This window comes from Neoarius graeffei, chromosome 13, assembly GCF_027579695.1.
Source record: "Neoarius graeffei isolate fNeoGra1 chromosome 13, fNeoGra1.pri, whole genome shotgun sequence".
NCBI classification, from domain to species: domain Eukaryota; kingdom Metazoa; phylum Chordata; class Actinopteri; order Siluriformes; family Ariidae; genus Neoarius; species Neoarius graeffei.
The window spans coordinates 65,368,684-65,393,394 of NC_083581.1; the positions used below are offsets into that span (position 1 = coordinate 65,368,684).

Here is a 24,711-nt window from a genome sequence, read left to right on the forward strand (position 1 = left end):
CACTTTGAGTGTCACACTCGCTTCTTAATTTTGCACCAAAACCCAGTAGCCTTCATTATGTTTTCTTTTTTAATCTGAAAAGTGCTCTCTTATGTAATATGCTGCTCAGATACAAACCTTTTTTTCTGTTACATTTAAATTTGTGCTGGAAAACTAACGTTTGGACTCTAAAATGTTTTGGTGCTGACTTGATAATGTAGAAGTCATAAAATAGAAATCTATAACAAAGTTTGTATGAAAAAAAAACACACCAAGGTGCCTAGACTTTTACACAGTACTGTATATTCATTTAGAGTCGTCCCCCCCCCCCCCCCCCCCCAATTATTCCAGTGCACTTTGAGATGTGGTACAGTGTTTTTACTGTTCCTGGACTCCTGATCCTCTTCTATACTGAAACTGACGTCTTTCCTAAAATACACTGGAGCTAGTCTTCCAGTTTATGAAGCCTCATGTGCTCATGGGACAATGCTGGTTTAACCTTCCATATTCTCTGTACTTCCTCTTTTAGTTCCTCATACAGCTGCAGTTTATCATGTTCCACCCTTTAGATGTTCAAATCACTTTGCAAGATTGCTACACCACTATTACTACTGTATTACCAGTACTGTTTTCTGCTTCTTCATCTACTCTTTTACTTATTATTACTATTTCTGCTATTGTTTATTAATCTGTATGTGTATGAAGGTTTCACAGGACCTTTGTTGTTTCCTCCCTTGTTTCCTGATGTCTAACACATATTCCTTATAGATGTATAGGAGTTTTTGGCCACCTGACCTCACCGCAGGGCAAATTTTATTCCAGAAGAGGGCTCGTTCCAGGGGAAATCCATCCTAGGGAGCACTTCTGAGGTTCCCCACATTTATGGTGCCCTAGACAATATATGATCCCTATAATCTAGGTTGTGCCCCTCCATGCTGTTGCTTCCTGCATCTTCTGCGAGGTTGTCTAAAGGGTTTCTTTAAAACTTGGAATTTCTAAAGACAGAAGGCACACGAGGTCAGGAGAAATAAAATGAACTCATGCTGAATTTAAGAAATGTAAATAATGCAAAAAAGAGGATGAATAGAAGTAGTAATAAGTTATAAGAAGGATAAATGGTTTAGAGTGCGGTGGCTTGGCTTCGGCACTGCCTTCTGACTTTGTTGGACATCCAATCTAATCTCATCTCATCTCATTATCTCTAGCCACTTTATCCTTCTACAGGGTCGCAGGCAAGCTGGAGCCTATCCCAACTGACTACGGGCGAAAGGCGGGGTACACCCTGGACAAGTCGCCAGGTCATCACAGGGCTGACACATAGACACAGACAACCATTCACACTCACATTCACACCTACGGTCAATTTAGAGTCACCAGTTAACCTAACCTGCATGTCTTTGGACTGTGGGGGAAACCGGAGCACCCGGAGGAAACCCACGCGGACACGGGGAGAACATGTAAACTCCACACAGAAAGGCCCTCGCCGGCCACGGGGCTCAAACCCAGGACCTTCTTGCTGTGAGGCGACAGCGCTAACCACTACACCACCGTGCCGCCTCCAATCTAATAAATGTTTAAAAATTAATAATGTTGGCATCTACATGAGTTTATATCTTTAACAGTTTTTTTTAATTAACTAATTATGTGGTAACTAACAGATCTATCTATCTACCCTTAGAACTGGAATCTACAGTGTTGACAATTCAAATTCTAGCTTCAATTGTCTGGTCTCTGAGGTGCGATTCAGTACATTTCCACATGAGTGCGGTCTTACCATCTTTCTAAATTCATTGAGCAATGTAAGCTGAGACTGAAATCACTTGTGTTGACTTTGTACAACTATGTTGCATTTACATTTTCACTTCATTATTGAGGAATGCATTTCCATTAGCAGCAAACAGAAGACACTCTCCAGAATAAAGCTTTGGTCAAGCCAGTAAACACATTGTTTTTTTTAATTGTCTTCCAAATAACATATTCACTCTCTCTCTCTCTCTCTCTCTCTCTCTCTCTCTCACACACACACACACACACACATGGCTTAAGTCCATCATCTATGTACAGCGATCACAGATTGACATGTGCAGTGTAAGGCTTTACATCGAGCTAATGTGTCTCAAGTTCAATCCAGCAATCCAGAATAAACCATTGTACCTAGTATGGTCTTTCTATATTTAATATGGCATACAGAAGGCTGTGCTGAGGTGTTACAGCTAGCACCAACATGGTAACACAGTACTGAGACATTGCGGTTAAAGATAATACTGTGTGAAATGTTATGTTTCTGTATTTATGGATGCACCGTCTTGCTTACAGCACCACAAATCCATGCTATTACAATATACTGCACAGAAACAATAATTTCTCATTATGAAGCCTTTCTACATGATAGCTCATCATCCTCACTGAGCTCAAATGGAATTTTGTCTCTTAAATTATGCACCTCTTTTGGTTATTTTGGTGGAATATTTTCATTGAGTCAGTTTCATCTTTACGATTTAAAAAAAAAAAGTTTAAATACCATACCTATACATTCTGAAAACAGAAAACAAGTTAAGACAGACAGTTATGGTCCAAATGGTAGCTTATGTGTGTTTACGTCACACATCGAGATTTGGTGAGAGACGATCAGTTGAGAAACTGCTTGTAAACATCATGCTATGTATCTCATATGATGATCAGATGCTTTGACCAAAATGAAGATAATGAAATCAGTGAAATGATGCACCAACAATTTACAGGTACAGTATGTTGGTGGTCAATCCTTCTAATTACAGTTTTACAATGCAAGAACATCTGATTTTATTGCTCATGTTAATCCAATCTTCATGGCGTTTTAACCATACTGCTAACCTTTATTAATTATAAAAGAGAATGACTTTAAACATGTAAACATACACTAGAGTTTGCTTCATCGCAAACGTATCATAGTCCAGTTGGAACCTGAAATATCTGAGCCCTGTTAGCTTTTAGACATCATCAGTCAAATACTGCAGAAGAATATTAAAATCATTTTAAGAGGAATGTTTTGTGTCTGTCTGAAGGATTAAATCCTTAAATTTCATATTTGAATCATTTTTGACCTGGCGGTTTTTGATTTTATATATATATATATATATATATATATATATATATATATATATATATATATATATCCATCCCTCCACAATTATTGGCACCCCGGTTAAGATGTGTTAAAAGCCTTAAAATAAATTCAATTTTTATTGCAGAAGCATAATCACACTGAAAATTGTAGAAAAATGTAACCCTTAACTCAAGTGAATTTTAAAAAAATAATTAAAAATCCCTGACTAAGAAATAATTATTTTTCATAAAATCACCTGTTCCACAATTATTGGCACCCATAACAATTCCTAGAAAATCAATGTAATTGAAGCATTTCTGTCATTTCTACTGTAGTTTACAAAGTTGATCAGAGTATCTAGGAACCTTTAATTAGTAATTCATCACATCCTGTTTCCCTGGGGTATAAATATGATGTGACACAGAGGCCTATTTCTCTTATCCACTCTTGAACATGGGAAAGACAAGAGAACACACCATTCAAGTAAGGCAGATGTGTGTCGTCCTTCATAAGTCAGACAATGGCTACAAGAAAATAACCGCTCGCCTACACCTGCCCATATCTACAGTCAGAGGAATCATCAAGAAGTTTAAAACAACTGGAACAGTGGCAAACAAGCCTGAACGAGGATGCAAGTTTATCTTGCCACCACGCACAGTGAGGAGGATGGTAAGAGAAGTAAAAAGTTCTCCAAAGCTCACTGTTAGAGAATTGCATCAAAGAGTAGCATCCTGGGGTCACAAATGTCTCCATAACAACCATCAGGCGCTATCTACATGCCAACAAGCTGTTTGGGAGGCATGCACAGAAAAAGCCTTTTCTCACTGACAAGCATAAACGTAAACGTCTGGAGTTTGCTAAGCGGTACTGGGAATTCAATTGGGACCGTGTGCTTTGGTCAGATGAGACCAAGATAGAGCTTTTTGGCAACAAACACTTTAATACATCACAAAAGATGAGTATGCGGAAAAGCACCTCATGCCCACTGTGAAGTATGGGGGAGGATCGGTGATGCTGTGGGCCTGTTTCTCTTCCAAAGGCCCCGGGAACCTTGTTAGGGTGCATGGCATCATGAACTCTTTGAAATCCCAGAACATGTTAAATCAAAATCTGATGGCCTCTGCCCGAAAGCTGAAGATGGGTCGTCACTGGGTCTTTCAGCAAGATAATGACCCTAAACATGTGGCCAAATGGTTCACCAGACACAAAATCAAGCTCCTCCCATGGCCATCTCAGTCCCCAGACCTCAACCCAGTTGAAAACCTGTGGGGTGCGCTGAAGAGGAGAGTGCATAGGAGAGGACCCAGGACTCTGGATGATTTAGAGAGATTGTGCAAAGAGGAATGGTCGAATATCCGTCTCTCTGTATTCTTCCATCTTGTGAAATGTTATAAGAGAATATTAAGTGCTGTCTTGTTGGCAAAAGGGAGTTGTACAAAGTATTAACATCGGGGTGCCAATAATTGTGGCACACATGAGTTCATGTCAAATAATTATTTCTTAATGTGGGATTTTTTTTACCACTGAATAAATGCACTTGAATTAAAGGTTGGATTTTTCTCTTTCTTTGCACTGTTGTCCTATATTATTTTAAAAAAATGAATTTATTAGAAGCCTAAGAACATATCTTAACGAGGGGTGCCAATAATTGTGGAGGGCGCGATAGATAGATAGATAGATAGATAGATAGATAGATAGATAGATAGATAGTATTGTGCAAAAGTCTTAGGCACATGTAAGAAATGCTGTAGACCAAAAAGGGCTTAAAGATCTCATCTCATCTCATTATCTGTAGCCACTTTATCCTGCTCTACAGGGTCGCAAGCAAGCTGGAGCCTATCCCAGCTGACTACAGGCGAAAGGCGGGGTACACCCTGGACAAGTCGCCAGGTCATCACAGGGCTGACACATAGACACAGACAACCATTCACACTCACATTCACACCTACGGTCAATTTAGAGTGGCTTAAAGATAATGAACTGAAATGTTTCAACAGTAAAAAAAAAATCATAAACAGCAGTAAGTCATAATAAATTAAACAAAGTCAGTATATGGTGTGAGACGACCCTTTGCTTTAAAAAAAAAAAAGAGTAGTCTCAGGTACAATGAGTCCAGTTTGATAAGGAAATGAGCTGTAGGTTTTACTGAGCATCTTACAGAACCAGTCACAGTTCTTCTGGACACTTTGACTGACACACTTGCTTCTTCATTTTGCACCAAAACCCAGTAGCCTTCATTATGTTTTCTTTTTTAATCTAAAAAGTGGTCTCTTATGTTGTATACTGCTCAGATACAAACATGATTTTTTTCTGTGGCCTTTAATTTTGTGCTGGAAAACGAACGTTTGGACTCTAAAATGTTTTTGTACTGACTCGATAATGTAAAAGTCGTAAAATAGAAATCTATAATAAAGTTTGTATGAAAAAAATAGGGGGCCTAAGACTTTTGCACAGTACTGTATACATACATTCATACATTTATATATATATATATATATATATATATATATATATATATATATATATATATAAACATGGGCTGAACACTGTTGAATGAACATATTTGTTCATAAATGTTACCTCACTTAAAAGCTACAATACCTCAGTCTTCACAAATGAATAAATTAATAACAGAATCAGGCAAATATTTTAGATGTGGTTTGGAACAGGACCAATTTTATGAAGATATTTTAGAGTATCATCACTGTATTCAACCACAGCATGATGTATTCTTCCCCGTCTCCAACAGCATCTTAACCTCATGCTCTGGCTGTCTGTGATATTCCATGGGGCTCAAAATGGGACCACCAAAAATAGCATACTACAACAGATTTATGTTCATTAAACGAATACTCCAGTATTTTCAACCTATTCAGTATCCACTTCATCTGCAGCATATGTAACATTTAAAATATGTGAAAATACTGTGCATGTGGACCTACACTACACTGCCATTTTACCAGATAAATGATCAAGGCTCACTTTGTAGATATACAGTTCTCTGCAGTGGGTACATTGCAGGCTGGGGTGGGCAAAATTTTCTGCAATTGTATGAGTGTATCAGGTGTAGCATTGCTGCTACTTTTATTTATTTATTTTATTTTATTTTATTTTATGTAACCTCAGATTTACTTATGGGATTTGAAAAGTCCATCAACCAAAACTGCCCAGCTCAATGCAGTGCTGTGATCAGAAACCGACACTAGTCAAGGGGAGAAGGAGGATTAACATTAAATTAAATTGTGTATCGAGATAATAATATGATAATTTATAGTCTCTAACTGTATGCCTGTGAGGCGTGTATGAAGTTTGGCATGGCTTATAATTTAGTCAGAAGCATGCACAGTATTAAAAACCCCAGAAGCATTGCTCAAAACTACATACTTATACCAATGCTACAGACACTACCATGTGCTAGAACAGCTCTTCGTTCCTGGTTAAGGGTCCTATGGGTGTCCATTTCCATTCACAGACAGGGTTGAGGGGGATTGACATGGTGTGTGTAGTGATAGATGGGCTACAAGTCAGTAACAGTATACAGTCCTGAACTGCTAGGTGACATCATTAAAGCATATATGCAGAACCATGACCTCACTTTTTATTTATAAATGCCTGAAACCTCAAGAATGGCATAGGAATAGTTTTAAGCGTTAACAATAAATCTAATATAGTAATTTTTACGATTAAAGTGATTCATATAGGTAGCGGTCTGAGTGAATGACCTTGAGATCCGTGACGTCACAGCAGGAAGTTTATCGGTCTCATCGCCATTTCCGCTATACTAAAATACAGAGCTGACTACAACCCCAATCCTCCATTTTGTGCTAATTTATCGCCATGCCACATAGATGTGTTTTTGGTGGGTGCAGCAACACGACAGAAGGTGGATTTATGTTGCATTCATGGCCCAAGAATGTTCAAACTGCAAAGATTTGGACGCGTTTTGTGAGAAATTCACGGGCACATTGGGTGCCTACGAAGTGGTCTCTCCTCTGCTCTGCACATTTTACTGATGATGCGTACAAAACCTCTGATCTGTTGAGGAGCGTTAACTATAAGCCTGTATTGAAAGAGGGTGCAGTATCAACAATTAAAGGAAAATAAAACTATAAGAAAAGGAAAAGTAAGTTCAGTTGCACCAGTTCTCCCGGAGTGTGAGCCGAGGGTTGTTGCTAAAACCCAGGACGGAATGGGACATATCATCGCTCGGGCAGTTACTTCCCCATGGTTGGTGCTAAAACTTGTGATGTCCCGTCCCATCCCATCCCATCCCGTCCTGGGTTTTAGTAATTGCCTGAGCCGAGCAGTAATGGCGGAGTACTCAGTATGGAGAAAATGAAGAATGAGTGGACCAGCCTTCTGATTTCTCCACTGAATATGCTTACCTCAGCAGCAATATCTCACCCCTTACGTGGAAGAAGCGAATGAACGGAGAACTGAACGAACAACTGAAAGTCAGGTTGTTTCAAAACAATTGGCCACAAGATCGGCCTTCAAGAAGCGAGAACACAGACAGGTAAGCTGCGACTGTCATTTGGATAAAAAAAACAACAACAAAAACAACAACACTTGTTGTTTACATGCATTTAGATTAATATATGTAACTTGTATTGTGTGTTTAAGTTACCGGTATAAGATTATTTAAATTTGCTTCAGAATGTGATTGTCTCAGTTCATCTGATTATTTAATTAGCCTTTTACATTTTATCAGTGAAAATGCATGCATGTACATGTATGTTGCATAAGTTATAACACCCATCCTGTTTTAATGAGAGTCAACCCACAATCAGTGAAGTCAAATCAGTCTTAGTTGAGCAAGTCGGTAACGCTATTTCTTACTTTCACCATAAATTTTTATTTATATGACTTTGGTCTATAGCTCTCAAAGGCCTCGGCCTTAAAACCAATTACCGCAGTAATGTCACACACTCAGGGCTGGCTGGCTCAGTGGGGCAGCTCGAATGCCAACTTTGCGGTCGATTTTAACTCTCAAAAATATATATTTTTTATTCCCATTTATGCAACATACAAGAGTCAAGGATGGAGATACTATCCACTCAGAAATGTATTTAAAAATAAGGGTTCTGCGTATCTCCTTTAATGTAGGACCACAGAATGAAAAACATATTCATATTAGCAGCTGAAATTACTATCATTCTCTAGTAGACTGAAAAATATACGAGTGCTGTTAGGATAAGTTTTGGTAAAAACAGAAAGAGAATTTAAATGAAGGAAACTTTTTACTACCAAGAGTGAAGAGATAGCTATTCGTTGACACTTCAGGTTTAAACAAGATGACTATTTCAGTTTCAAGTGGCCTTTTTAAAAACAAATCATGCTCATTATCCTCATTAAAGTATTTTTTTCTGTGGCTGGATATCAAATGCTGCGCACTGCATGTAATGCACTACGAAGGGTGATTAAAAGCGTCACTTTAATGCAATAATCTTCCTGCTGGTGTTGTTTTAAATCTATTATTATTTGTGTGAGGTGGGAGTTGTTGAGCTGTTTTGTTGTTGTTCTTTTTTTCCCTAGTGGCTGGGGGGGGTTTGAAATAACCGCTCATACATATGAACCAAGAACACGCTGTGAAGAACACCTCTCTCACAACTGTGATGTTTCATATAATTGGAAACAAACGCTTCAGAACAGTTGCACTGGTACACAGACGTTAGATAAAGATTAGGTTGAAAAAAAAACCTGGAGTATTTTGCAGATGCTTTTATCCAAGGTGACTTATATAGGCAGAAAACAATCTTTGCATTTAACTTGGCAATGTTGTTCAAAAAGCCCAAGAGTGGTTCTCTGGCAACCCTGGGATCTAAGCCCAGCACCTTCGCTAGCAAGAAGCTTCACTCAGATACTACTGTTTATAATGCATATTTCTACAGATGTCAACGATAAAAAAGGTCATCTGATGTGGAGATCCAACCAGCACTGTCTGTTCCTTCTTCTGTCTCTATCGTGCTCCCCTTTGCCTGTTGCAACTCCATTTGCACCAGGGTGATCGGACTGCAGGCTGATGCAATGACAGCTTCCTGCATTTTGGAGTAAGAGAGCAGGTGGACACTTGTGAGAATGTGTGGCATTCACACTGTTGTTTCATACTCCATCACCTCCTTTGGCGTGCCCAAACAGCGGTACTGGATCCTGGGTGTGCCTGGTGCTGCACCCTCTAGGACCAAGATGGTCTTGCGCAGCCTGCGGTCAATGAAGTGAGCATCCCAGGCAGGGTACTGCTTCCTGGGCAGGTCAATTCGAATAACCGGCCCTTCTGTCTTTGGGGTGGGGCGGGGTGCAGGAGTTCTTAAACCAGCAGGAGGGCGCACCTGAAAGACGTCCACTCCCTCACCTGCTGTTTCCTGCTCTCCTCCTCCTTTAGTCCTCTGCAACGTCCTGGGTGGGCTGCTCACCACATCTGGAGGAGGAGCAGAGGTCACTGTTGAGAGACAAGCCTCTGACACTGCACCCCTCTCCACTGTGGCACATCCTAGATGGACACCTGTCACAGGGCCATCTGGGTGCAGCAGGCAGTAGTACACAAACATGAAGAAGGTACCCAGGGCATAGCTACAGGCCACCACGCACACCACCACCACAGCATAGAAGTCAGAGATGCGTGTGCCACGGTACAAGTACCATGCAGCAGTGAGAGCCACGTTCTCAGCCAGTACTATAAGGCTGTAGAAAAGCAGGCGGCAACGTGTTGGTCCCTCTCGTACGCTGAACCAGCAGAATACATACACGATGCCCACCATCATGTTGTAAATGATCTCCTCCCACTTGGACATGCAGAAGTCAGTCTCACCTTGGATGATCCAAAAGGTCATGGCACACCAGTGGGCCACAATGAAGATCCCAAAGTAGAGTTGGAAGATTGAGGCAAACAGCGCAAACGCCATCGCACGTGCCCCAACCATGAACAAGTGCCAAAGCATCTGCACAACTGCTGCTTTGTAAGACATGGGCAGCTTGTCATCACGGGAGTCCCGCAGAGCCTTTTGGTAGGATGCCATCATCCAGGCAAGAGACACCAGCGAGGCTGAAGCAGACAGGCCTAAAAGAGAAAGGAAAGGAAGTAAGAAAAATTGTTATGGTAATACAATGTAGTACCATTAGTGATAACTGATATTCAGTGGCAACATCAGTAATAGTTTTAATATCAGAACACCGAGGTACAAGCTAATAAAAGTCAGGAATGAAAATGAGTGTATATGGTAAGTGCAATATGGATGTGCTCTTGTCACTACTGCTTAGTGTCAATAATGACCTGCACTTAATCGAATGAGAGGAAGAAATCAATATCAAGCATAAAACACATACCCCGTAGAAAAATAAGAGTGGCTGTATTTGAGTGCTGTGGAGAGATTTCATAAATATTTAAACACTAGCTGGCAGTTCTTCTCTTGGCCAAGAGGAAGAAGAACTGAAAGAGTTTTGCGAATGAATGACACAGACACAAGCCCAGGCAATTCCATAGCTCTTTGAATTTTCTGAATTAGCCAGTAGATCAGAATGACTCTTGTTCTTGTGTGTTTTAAAGTGGAAACACAAGTAATCATGACAGAACAAGAAACGCCAGAACTGTACTGTACTGTCCTGAAAATATTTATTACATTTCCAGAGCTAGCGATAGACACATGATTGCTTGTATGAATATTATATTACTATATGCATTACTTAGCCGAGGTGAATGGATGCTGATTCATGCCACATAAACACATAAGTCTTTTGCAGATATAGACAGAAAGACATCAGATGAAATAATAGCCTGTCGACGGAGATTGCACCTCAGGGTATTCTCTCGTGTCAGAGTTCCTCGTTTAACATTTGGATAAAATGCCTCTAAATGTGTTTATTTTAAACTGTCATTCAAAGCCTCTTTTGTAGGAACAGTACAAATGCAGCAAACGTCTTAAGCCTTAAAATCAAACTCATGTTCCAGCCAAAAATAGCACTTGGATCATATCTTCGAATTAGGACTGAGCATAGATTTTATGTTTAATATCAAGTCAGTTTGATACACATTAAATATGTACTGTCTTAGATGAGTGGATATATCTCTGTACCATAAAACATTATTCTATCCACATTCACTGGATATGAGCAATCATAAGCTGTGATTGGCTACACTACTACTAGGATATCAGCTCATATACCATGAGAAGAGAAAAACAAAATGGTGGAGTGTGTTGCTGAACCAACTGGGGACAAAATAAAAACTCTACTCGAAAACAAAACCCCAAAAATTTTTAGCAAGTATTAAAAAGAAACAGAAATAGCGAAAAGAATATCATTCCCCCTCCCCCCAAGATATCCTGTTTCACACTCCAGCCCAGTCGGTGGCGGTAATGCACCTTTAAGTTGGTTTGCCAACCGCCAAAAAACCCTCAAGAAGAAGAAGAAAACCCAAAAAAATTGCTGGGTTTCAGTCACGTGACTTTTCTTAGTGGGTTTACCGGCAGTGAAATAGCTGGTGGTCTAAACAGCTGCTGTAGTGTAAACAACTAGCGATAGCTTATCAGAGTATGCTCATAATCTAGAAGCCACTGCTTGCTTTAGATATATTCAGAAGATTGCTATGTGCAATGGAATCAACCCCTACAGTCTGGGAAAGAAGGATGTAAGTGCAATAGGCTTATCAAATCAGTTTCATGTAAAAAGGGATCAGTCTCATAAATTCATTAATCATTAATTCAAGTGTCTAATAGTTTATAGCTAAACTATTAAAATCAATAGAATAAATTAGTGGTGAGGCGGCACGGTGGTGTAGTGGTTAGCGCTGTCGCCTCACAGCAAGAAGGTCCTGGGTTCGAGCCCCGGGGCTGGCGAGGGCCTTTCTGTGTGGAGTTTGCATGTTCTCCCCGTGTCCGCGTGGGTTTCCTCCGGGTGCTCCGGTTTCCCCCACAGTCCAAAGACATGCAGGTTAGGTTAACTGGTGACTCTAAATTGACCGTAGGTGTGAATGTGAGTGTGAATGGTTGTCTGTGTCTATGTGTCAGCCCTGTGATGACCTGGCGACTTGTCCAGGGTGTACCCCGCCTTTCGCCCGTAGTCAGCTGGGATGGGCTCCAGCTTGCCTGCGACCCTGTAGAAGGATAAAGCGGCTAGAGATAATGTGATGTGTGAAATTAGTGGTGATGTTGCTATAGTTTATTGAGTATTGTAGCTCTAATGTACTACGTTTACTCTAGATCTATAATATTCATATAACAACCAACTGGGCAAAGGCAATTAGAATACTTGTTTGGCAGAGGTTGGCACTCAGTGAATGTTATAGCAATAGACAGGACACAGTTTATTCCAAAGATACCATTTATTGAAATAGCTGACATGAATTAGCAAACTAATACTGATCAGATATAGCAACAATAGCAGCCAAGGAATAATTCAATATAAATAGTGATACAATGTATACAAATAAGAATCAGCGGTGTATATGATGATAACTAAGGCACTAATGATGATCAGAAGTAATAAGCTATATGCAAGTTTACAGTATAGGGGCGAGTGGATGTTCAAATGTGAGAGGGAAATCACGTGTTTATGTGTGTCTGTGTGAGAGTGCATGTATGAGTAGGTGTGTGTGTGTGTGTGTGTGTGTGTGTATGGAATGCGCGAGCCTTGTGCTAGGCCTCGCCTAGAGGGGGATGGTCAACAAGGAGAGTGCTTGAGGGAGAGAGAGAGAAAGGATCTGTAGTTTAAACAAGTCCAGCTAGGCCTTAACCCCCAAACTTCTACTCAACCCTTAGCTACTCCTGAAATCCCAATGTTGAGGGGTGTAGTATGACGGAGGGAGTTAAAAAGAGAGTGAGAGAGAGAGAGAGAGAGAGAGAGAGAGAGAGCACATGCATGATCTAACTAAATACAGATAGTAAACAAAGTAAATCAAACAACACGCGATCTAAGACCGACTTTCATGTGAATCAAAATGCGTACAACCATGAATGAGTTAAAATAAACAACACTCTTCACATTAACTAGCCACAACTAACAATTACCCAGATGCCAGCCTTACTTGAGATCGCTCTTGCTTGGCGACTGAAAGTGCGCCGTCTGTTATCCGAAGACAGCACGGAGCGCAGGTCCAGGGAGAAAACAGTTCTGTTCCTTTTACTTTCACAGCTCGTCAGTTGAAGATCTTCAGTGTCCCGTCAGTCATCCGATGATCTGGAAGGAATCTTGCTTGTAGTTCGTCAACGTTGAGAAAGGGAAAAGGGATCCGGTCACCTTTTCTCTTTAAAATACTGCATGGGCTGCAGTAACTAACCGGTTCAGTTATTATTACAACTATGCGAATATCAAATACATTGAACTTTGGCTAAAGGTCCGGTATCAATAGCTCGTTCTTTGTCCTTTGTTCTCCTGTAGCACAGATGGAACAGCATCTCTCACGTGTGGAAACCCACCGCCAGAGAGAAAGAATTTCGATTCCGCCGCGGGTTTAAAGCACAGTCGTGACGTCACTGTATTTGGTATCTGGTATCATCTCTGTATCCAATACCATTACAGGGAGTCAGAAAAACGGGCGGAGATAGAACATGGCATCGAGTACAGGGATTGGTGTGTTCAATGCTGTACAGTGAAAGGGGGAAGATGGTTACTATGGTTACGGCATGGCAGCCCCCCTACAAGGATTTGTCATACGATCTCGAAAACGACCCTTCAGTCAAGTTCCCCGACATCTTGAACTATCTGGTGTTGCAGACATCTTTCTACACCGCAAAACAGGTGGAAGAGTATGGAGGCTTACAGCTTTTTTGTATGTGGCTGGGTAAAGGACCTCGGTATCAAATCGCTGCCCAATGAATCCTGTATTGTTTTTGCCCGTGTAAGTATGTTTTTGTTAAGCTTTTCGTTCATGTCTTTACAACGAAACGCTGCAAGTTGAAGTGTAAACAAACAACAGTTCGCTTGAGTCTCACTTGTGTTGGCTCTTATCTCTCAGGTAAATCATTCACAAAGATCATCAGAAACCCCTTTAAAGACCTGGATCTTAGTTAAACAAGACGGAGAAGTGATCACGGCGCATTGTGAATGTATGGCTGGGTAAGAATTTTGTCACGACCTTCATGCATATGGACTTTGTGAGGAGTAAACAAAGAAACAGCTGGGGACTTTATCGCTTTGTGACTGAAAAAAGTACCGTAAAATAACAACACATAGCAAGAAAAGTACTGGGAAAACACTAAGGACATAGCTGAGAGGGAGATATAAACCTTTCACCAAGTGATCACTGCAAACTCGAGCATGCTTCGACTCGGCTCCCTTCGATTTCAGTAAGAGGTTCAAAAGCCACCTTTCTTAACATCTTTTTGTGAAATCCTGTGTTCCTTCACCCTTTTTTATTAGTTCACAGGGAACCCTGAAGAAACTTTTATCAGTTTCATGGTTTGATCGATTCGAAAAACCTAAAACAACACAAGCGTAAGGCATTTTTATGTGAGCAATGCATCTTCTCCGTAGAAACACTTTGTCAACTGAGCTTTGATAGACCACCAGCTAAAGTTTTGAATAACTAATGAGGCGGATTTGACGTCACGTGAAACCCAGCAATACTAAAAAAAGCAACAAAATATGGAATAAAAGTATTTGATGGTTAGAACGTATCTTCACAAAATTGCTACTGTCATTTTGCTGGTTTGTTTACATTCTAAGCGGAAATGATTTTGTCAGACGTTTTGTATAAAGTTTTTATTTATCAAATTTGCAAAACATACACATAAAAATGCTCTTTTTGCTAAAAGTCCAGTGAATGTGGATAGAATAAAACAGTTATTCCACTCAATCTCATCGTACATGGCTTATAGCCAACTCGGTGCTACGCGCTTCATCGGCTATCAGCTCGCATATGACTCGATTTTGTGAAATAACTGTTAATTCTTTATCTATATTTATTTGATATACAAATCAACATATACAATATATGTTTAATTGAAAAATTATGAAAATGTCTGTTAGTTTGTATAGAAAATGAATATAAACAGCACATTAGCTTAAAATGATAATGTTCATCCCTACTTGTAAACTTTTTGAGCAATTCCTCTTAAAGAATATCTAAATCCACGAAGATTGAAAGAAAACAAAGAGTTTTCTGCTCTTATCTAAGTTTGCATTCATATCAAACTATCATATACCTCTCAGAGGAATATGACATTTATTCACTTGGCAGGCATTTTTATCCAAAGTGATACAGAATAAAATTAAAGTATAGAGTTGAACAGTTTGTGGTTTCGAACCCTTTTTATGTACTTATCTGTACTGTTGCTTGCACATTCTGTATATTATGATTTGTCATTTGTTTATTGAGTGTGATAAGTGTTCTCACCTGTGCTGTAATTCATGTATACTGTTGGGTGATCCTGTTGTGCAGTCCTACATTTCCTATGTATCCTTGTCATATGATTCTCTTATCGTATGAGTTCTAATACCAGAATAAATTCCTGTACACACCCACAGAAAATAAAGTGCATTATTGTACCTTTAGGGGTACAATGGCTTGTCACTGGGGCAGTAAGGTACTTATTTGTACCCTTTATATCAAAGTCAGTCCTTCCCACACCATTCATGGAACATTTGGCAGCACCAATCTCTGTTTCATAGCCCTCGGCCTCTCACCTATATTATATAACTAGGGTTACTGGGGGGGGGGTCCTCTGGTAACCACAAGAGTTTGACTCCCCACTTGCATCTGTATTGCAGTGTGCCTTGCCAGATGGCACCATTTTTATGATGGTCTTTGGTATGACCTGACCATGAGTAGAACTCACAATCTCCCAATGGACACGCTAACCACTAGGCCACTCATTAGTGTACCCTTTATATCAGGGGTGAGCAATTATTTTTTCCATGGGGCCACATGAAAAACAGAAAATTTAGTGGAGGGCCGGACCAAAAGGCTGAACTAAATTCTGCATAATATTAATTGTATTTCTTTATATAAAGCAGTAAATAACACTGTTTTTACAAGCTGCTAAGACTGGTAAGAGTATGGAAAAAAACGAGGTTGCCTTACAAAAAATGTCATTTATTCAATCAAATTTCCCAAAACAATGGTTAACAAAATGTGAACGTTTGTACCATTTTTTTTCCAGTCACATTCACCCCAAAACACAATAAAGACATCACAATATTGTCTTTCTACTCCAAATATCAAGCAAGATACATCATATTATAATAATGATGCCCACATTTGTAGTCTAATCACCTCATTTGGTGTTTTTCAGTTTTTTATTTGTTCAGTGAGAGAAATCTAGTCTCTGTTGGTCTTTAACGAGTGCATCAGAGTCAGGTTGAATGTCTGAGGTGGAGATGTGAAGCACAGCTGACAGATGATCAGTCGATTCGGTGTAGGAATAAGATCTACAGATCGGCTCAGGCTCTGGCGCCTGCTGGTGACGTCACACTATGTGATTGGCTGGACCGTTTGAAGGATGATGTACAAGTTTGTGGTTGGTCTGGACAAATTACGGAAGTAGTTATCGCAGGATTAGGTTTCGTGGGATTTCATGTCATGTTCATGTCGTGTGCATTGCGTTTTTGTTGAACACAACTTCAAAATAAAAGCAATGCACATTCAGTCCATGCATGAGGTAAAATTAGAAAATACGTTTATTTTGTAATTTCTAATTAACCTTACGTGGGCCGGTCAGAATGAACCAAAGGGCCGGATGTGGCCCGTGGGCCGTAAAATGCCCAGGTCTGCTTTATATACTGCTAGGGAATATATATGTACCTTTTTGGCTCTGAAAAGGTACACATGGTTACCTTGAGGTTCAATAATGACCCCTGGGGGGTACATTAGTATACAGTAGATCATACCTTGGAGGACAGAAATGGACTCCTGCTGTACCCCTATTTCTGACATTGCATGAACAGTACTGGTCATGTTCATATTCCGATTGCTATGATTGAAAATCTGGACATTTTAACTCACAACCTTCTGGTCACTAGCACACCCATGTCGGTCCACTGTTGTCGCATCAGAGGTATGACCAGTGGGCCTTCGTCGGGCCGACCTCAGCAAGCCGATAAAGGGGAAAAAAAGGATGCAAATATTCACTTAAATTGTTCTCAAATTTTTTTTATTTTAAAGATTATTCAGTTATAACAACAGCAGGGTAGTATTGTAACTTTTTATTTTCAGAATCTGCAGAATATTTTCAGAATCTGGCAGCCCGCTAGCGACAATGAGCAGCAAACACATCTGGTGGTCCGTGGTGTCAGACCACCAGCGGCTCGCAGGTGGCAGGACATGCAAGAGTAAAGAGATCTTGTGGTTTTTTTTCCCCTTTATCGGCTTGTTGACGTCGGTCCAATGAAGGCCCGCTGGTCATACCTCTGATGGACCGTCAGCGCAGCCAATGGTGGGCCAACGTTGGGCCAACATAGGTGTGCTATCTGGGCAGTAGCACTACATTACTACACAGTACAGGCCAAGAAGCAAATTTTTCTTTCATATTGTATTATTATGATTATAAGGGAGCTGTTCCACTTAATAAAAAGCATTAGACAAGACTTTTCAAGACTTATCTGATAGCAACAGGGTTACAGTTATGCATGCTACTCATGCTTATAACACCTATTAACATAACTTGTGCTCTGAGAAGTAGAAATCTCTCTCCAGCTAATTTGCAGATTGACTGAAATTGAACGTTAGTGTTCATTCACTGTAGTGCAAATCTGGTGGATATATTCATCAATGAATGCTAAGTGAGTCTACGTTTCTAAATGAGTCCCACTGTGGCAATAAATACTAACTAGATACAATCTAATAATTAAAGTCAAGTCTGATTGCAGCTTGCAATACGGATTAGTAGACAGAGATCGGGTTAATCATTATGGACTAATCCTGCACAGACACAAGGGTAATAAAAAAGCACATATTTGAAGATAGGGGGCGGCACGGTGGTGTAGTGGTTAGCGCTGTCGCCTCACAGCAAGAAGGTCCGGGTTCGAGCCCCGTGGACGGCGAGGGCCTTTCTGTGTGGAGTTTGCATGTTCTCCCCGTGTCCGCGTGGGTTTCCTCCGGGTGCTCCGGTTTCCCCCACAGTCCAAAGACATGCAGGTTAGGTTAACTGGTGACTCTAAATTGACCATAGGTGTGAGTGTGAATGGTTGTCTGTGTCTATGTGTCAGCCCTGTGATGACCTGGCGACTTGTCCAGGGTGTACCCCGCCTTTCACCCGTAGTCAGCTGGGATAGGCTCCAGCTTGCCTGTGACCCTGTCGAAGGATAAAGCAGCTAGAGATAATGAGATGAGATGAGAGATATTTGAAGATAGAGCTCTTTTGCTCATTTGCATCATTTTAGATATGCCATTCTGGTGGTTTGCAGTTCAAGCCTGAGCTCAGGTCCTTTAACACTATGCTGAGATTTGCTTGCAAAGAAATTCACCTGGGTATAGAATTTCACCTTGTAAAGACAGGCCTGTGTCATGTAACTCACCTTGTAAAGGGAGGACCTGCATGGCCTGGACCATGATGCTGAGCTGCAGGACGAGTTGAGGAGCGCTCTTCAAGAAGGTCTCCAGCAGCCGTAGCATGCTGATGTCTGCACTCTCGAACATCATTCGCCAGTAAAAGTGTCTGTGTCCGCTGTCCCCTCGCCATCGGCTCTGCACTCCCAGATACAAGGCATGGATGTACCTAAGGGGCACCGCAAGATGCAGGACAATGAATGCAGAGAAGTGGATGGAAGGGAAAGGGAAAAAAAATCAGAACTACGTTGAATGAAAGAAAAGATGCTTCAAATGAGTCAGGTTTTTATCATTATAAATATAAGATTCATATTGTCATTGTTTACATTTCTTTAAAAATTGCACTATATGAAGAAAATCAGGGAAAAAAAGCATTGAAGAGAATCATTCTGTTATTTGCTGACCTACACACAGCAGAGTACTGAAAATCTGCCGAGCCTTCAAGCCAAGAATCAGTACCGCTCCCATGACATTATGCAGAAACTTTATAGCGGGGGTTGGAAATGATGCAGTATTTCTACAGAGAATACACATTTGTAGCACACAGAAATAGACTAATCACATAGAATGAACCTTCTTTGTCCCATAGCCAGCAGTGGCACCTTGGCAGATGCTCTGGACACTTACAGTAATGCTTTTATGGCTGAGGACTACAGTTGACTTGCTAACTTTAGGACTACAGTTGTCATGAACAGTTTTGTACTCAAGCTTCCATCAATGAATAGTTTATAACCAACAAAACAGACTTCATGTTAAAACTGTTTAAAATGTTATAATCACGCTATCTGTTATCACCCAAATGAGGATGGGTTCCCTTTTGAGTCTGGTTCCTCTCGAGGTTTCTTCCTCATGTTGTCTGAGGGAGTTTTTCCTTGCCACCGTCGCCACAGGCTTGCTCATTGGGAATAGATTAGAGACAAAATTAGCTCATGTTTAAAGTCATTAAAATTCTGTAAAGCTTCTTTGCAACAATGTCTATTATTAAAAGCGCTATAAAAATAAACTTGACTTGTCTGGCACCACTGATAACATTTCAACATGTCTATCATTGGTGTGTCTAGGGCAGAGCCCATCCCTCTCCAAGCTTGATCAATGGACAATTTAGAGTAGCCAATTAGCCTAACTGCATGTCTTTGAACTGTGGAGGAAACCCACACAGACACAGTCAAAACATGCAAACTCCACACAGAAAGGCCTCTGTCGGCCACTGGGCTCAAACTCAGAACCTTCTTGCTGTGAGGCAACAGTGCGAACCACGACACCACCGTGCTGCCCATTGAATGAATACAACCAGTTAATTATTAACCTAAGATTGTTTATAAAAGAATTCCAAAACCTTTCAGAAGTAAGACCAAAAAATTTGGAAAAAACACTGACAAATTCATAACGAATTATAGTCGTAGAAACAAAAACTCTTCTCAAACATGCTTATGATGCAGAAAAGGGCACCCTAATAAGCAAACAGCAATATGCACTTGCGCTGGTATTAATAAAGGCTGGCAGAACTTAGCAATACTTCAACTTTATTTCAGCTAATTTTCACACTGAGGGTAAGTGCAACTTTTTCTCTGATGAGTACGAGAACTCCATTTCTCAATGTAGATATATGGAAACAGCCATTCCCTCTCTTTCAAGGCCAAAGTATATGCAAAACATAGCTCTGTTTTTGGCTTACACATCATCTTATTCCCTGTTAACAAATGACTTAAAAGTAGACTACTTTTCAGATTTTTCAAGTTTAAGTCATAAAAAGAATTTTCCATGACACTCAATTATTTTTGTTTAGTGGACTGAAAGCTACTGAATTCGAATCACAGACCTCCCATTTTATTAGGTTTTTTTCTTTTTAAATAGAACAATTAATGAATTTAGGGCCATGTGATCCTAAATTCTCCGCTATTTTTTCCTGCTTCACCATGACCCAATTCAAGATACTATGTCATGCATCATATGGTGGGCTTTCCCCGTTCGCACAAGGCATTGTGGGATACAAATTTGAAACAGGAGAGAAAAATGGAGGATGTGAGTGTGCGAATGAAATGTGAAAGACCGACTACAGTAACGGAAAGTGAGAAGAAAAGATGTTATGTTGCGAAGGAAAGGAAACGCAGGACCAAACTAATAAATATCGATGGTCAGCGAGCACCTCAGTGTGATCAGGTGTTCGTTTAGCGACAGAATGATGTAATTGTCAGTGCATGGTCAAAGGTAAACCTGTAGAGGGCAGTAATGCAACACTGGATGCCAGCTGATGTAAAACCCAAAAGAAAAAGGAAAAGAAGGTAAACCCCTTGATTGGATTTATCCAAGTATAACCATTCTGTTCAAAAAGCGTGACAGAAGCCAGTGTGGAAATTATAGAGGCATATCCCTTCTAAGTGCTGTTGGAAAAGTCTTTGCTGATATCATCCTCCAAAGGCTACAGTGGTTAGCGGAATGTATATACCCTCAGTCCCAGTCAGGGTATCGGAAAGAAAGAAGCACCATTGATGGAATTTTCACGCTTTGACAGCTGATGGTAAAAATAAGGGAGCAACGCCAGAGCTTGTATATAGCCTTTGTAGATTTTGTTAAGGCGTTTGATACTGTCAATCGTGAGGTGCTCTTTATCATCCTTGGCAAATTAGGCTGCCCACCAAAGTTCATAAGAATCATCAAGAAACTATACACTGTTGTAAATGCCAGACTCATTGTGGATAGTGAATTAACTCAGTCTTTTCAATATAATAGTGGTGTTAAACAGGGCTGCAAACTAGCACCAACACTCTTTGGCATGTATGCAGCAGTCCTACTGTGGCTTGCTTTCAAGAACATTAAGCACACGTGCAGCGTACAGATTAGATTCTGCTACGATGGTGATCTCTTCGATCTGTGTAGACTCAAGGCAAAAACTAAAGTCCTCACAGAATTCATCAGGGAGGCTCAGTATGCTGACGATTTTGCAATATTCCGTGATACTTCAGAGGGCTTGCAGCTGCTTTTGATGTCTTACAACAACTTGGAAAAGGGGATGGGTCTGCAAATTAATACAGTGAAAACAGAGACCATATGCATTGGCAACACAACTGAGTTCTTCATAGATGGTGTTAAGCTAGCTAATGTTACCCGCTTCAAATACCTTGGAAGCTATGTCACCAGCGACTGCTCCATGAGGGAAGAATCCCGTATTCAAGCTACGTCATGTGCATTTGGACGACTGCGAAAAAGAGCATATGAGTCACACGACCTCACTGTTGCGATTAAAGTCAGTGTATACAATCAGTGTCTAATGCCTCTCTTGATGTACAACCCCGATTCCAAAAAAGTTGGGACAAAGTACAAATTCTAAATAAAAACGGAATGCAATGATGAGGAAGTTTCAAAATTCCATATTTTATTCAGAATAGAACATAGATGACATATCAAATGTTTAAACTGAGAAAATGTATCATTTAAAGAGAAAAATTAGGTGATTTTAAATTTCATGACAACAACACATCTCAAAAAAGTTGGGACAAGGCCATGTTTACCACTGTGAGACATCCCCTTTTCTCTTTACAACAGTCTGTAAATGTTTGGGGACTGAGGAGACAAGTTGCTCAAGTTTAGGGATAGGAATGTTAACCCATTCTTGTCTAATGTAGGATTCTAGTTGCTCAACTGTCTTAGGTCTTTTTTGTCGTATCTTCCGTTTTATGAAGCGCCAAATGTTTTCTATGGGTGAAAGATCTGGACTGCAGGCTGGCCAGTTCAGTACCCGGACCCTTCTTCTACGCAGCCATGATGCTGTAATTGATGCAGTATGTGATTTGGCATTGTCATGTTGGAAAATGCAAGGTCTTCCCTGAAAGAGAGTTCGTCTGGATGGGAGCATATGTTGCTCTAGAACCTGGATATACCTTTCAGCATTGATGGTGTCTTTCCAGATGTGTAAGCTGCCCATGCCACACGCACTAATGCAACCCCATACCATCAGAGATGCAGGTTTCTGAACTGAGCGCTGATAACAACTTGGGTCGTCCTTCTCCTCTTTAGTCCGAATGACACGGCGTCCCTGATTTCCATAAAGAACTTCAAATTTGGATTCGTCTGACCACAGAACAGTTTTCCACTTTGCCACAGTCCATTTTAAATGAGCCTTGGCCCAGAGAAGACGTCTGCGCTTCTGGATCATGTTTAGATACGGCTTCTTCTTTGAACTGTAGAGTTTTAGCTGGCAACGGCGGATGGCACGGTGAATTGTGTTCACAGATAATGTTCTCTGGAAATATTCCTGAGCCCATTTTGTGATTTCCAATACAGAAGCATGCCTGTATGTGATGCAGTGCCGTCTAAGGGCCCGAAGATCACGGGCACCCAGTATGGTTTTCTGGCCTTGACCCTTACGCACAGAGATTCTTCCAGATTCTCTGAATCTTTTGATGATATTATACACTGTAGATGATGATATGTTCAAACTCTTTGCAATTTTACACTGTCAAACTCCTTTCTGATATTGCTCCACTATTTGTGGGTGCAGAATTAGGGGGATTGGTGATCCTCTTCCCATCTTTACTTCTGAGAGCCACTGCCACTCCAAGATGCTCTTTTTATACCCAGTCATGTTAATGACCTATTGCCAATTGACCTAATGAGTTGCAATTTGGTCCTCCAGCTGTTCCTTTTTGGTACCTTTAACTTTTCCAGCCTCTTATTGCCCCGTCCCAACTTTTTTGAGATGTGTTGCTGTCATGAAATTTCAAATGAGCCAATATTTGGCATGAAATTTCAAAATGTCTCACTTTCGACATTTGATATGTTGTCTATGTTCTATTGTGAATACAATATCAGTTTTTGAGATTTGTAAATTATTGCATTCCGTTTTTATTTACAATTTGTACTTTGTCCCAACTTTTTTGGAATCGGGGTTGTACGGTAGTGAAATGTAGACTCTGTACCAGCACGAAGTCAGACAGCTCCATACAATTCAGCAACGTTATCTGCGTCTTACTCTGGGGATCAAATGGGATCACTTTGTAAGTAACGAAGTGGTCTTAAGGCGTGCAGGTGCTGAAGACATACCGTAGAACTGAAGTTAGTAAGAAGCCGTCTGCGTTGGCTTGGACACGTCTGCTGCATGAATGACTGTATGCCCCCAAAAGAACTTCTCTTTTGTGAACTAGCGCATGGGTCTCGCCCAGTGGGCAGACCTAAGCTGCGTTTTAAGGACACCTGTAAGAAGGTCCTGAAGTGTGGCCACGTACTTGACATGGCAATCTACTGTCAATAATAGACAAGAGTGGCGCAGATTAATCAGTGGCGTCTGTGATAACCTTGACCGGAGAAGGAACGAAGTATATGAAAAGCTAATGGAGAAGAGAAGGAACAGAGAACTATGTAACACTCGCTAGTGGGTCGCAGGGGTACATATATATAGATGCCAGCTGACGTAAAACCCAAAAGAAGCGCACACGGACTTCCTCTGTCTGCTTGACTGCGCGAAGCGAGCGATTTCATGCACATTACTTGCTAGGGAATCCCCTCAAATTAAATAACTTCACAGCTACAGAATGGCCTGTTTTGTTTTTTTTTGAGATATTGCAGAAATAAACATGTACTGTATCACAATGACCAAATTTCAGAGGGAACTAAATTTCACAAATTTTATGAAATCGAAAGGCTGTCTAGCTTTAAGGTGGATTTTTTAAATATTTGAAACTAGAACAAAAATAGCACAAACTTTCGTAAGTAAAAAATGTACACAATAGTATAAAGTCGAGGCTGATTTCTTTCAAACAGAGTGCAGATTCATGCCGGTAATCAGTGACAAATCGAGTCATGTGATCACACTTGGTGAAATATCCCCTTTCTTTCATGTTCATTGAGGTTAATTTATTTAAGCCCAGGTTGCTGACACACCCACAGCACATCATGAGCAGTGGTTGGGTGCTGGGTGGGGATTGGCAAGATTAAACGAGAGATAAAATAAGGGAGGGGATAACAAGATATACCAAATCACCATTGATGTTTACTTTTCAGTTAGCTACTTATAGATGCTGTATAATTTTTCATTAGGTTACATGACAGGCATTTAGCAGACACTCTTATCCAGAGCAACATACAACATACTCAAAGCAGCCTGGGGAGCAGGTACCTTGTTCAAGGGCACTTCAGCCATTCCTGCTAGTCCAGGGAATTGAACCAGCAACCT

General features: G+C 40.6%; 1 protein-coding gene across 1 annotated transcript in view; it reads right to left on the reverse strand.

The window, feature by feature from the left end:
• Positions 1–9,153: 9,153 nt before the first annotated feature.
• Positions 9,154–24,711, reverse strand: part of xkr7a (XK related 7a) — a 48,582-nt gene continuing 33,024 nt past the window's right edge. Inside the window, exons 2-3 of the mRNA XM_060936980.1 lie at positions 18,512–18,711; positions 9,154–10,121 (exon numbers count right to left, since the gene is read on the reverse strand). Of these exons, the coding sequence (XP_060792963.1) occupies positions 9,154–10,121; positions 18,512–18,711 (1,168 nt within the window). The remainder of the gene's footprint in view (positions 10,122–18,511; positions 18,712–24,711) is intronic.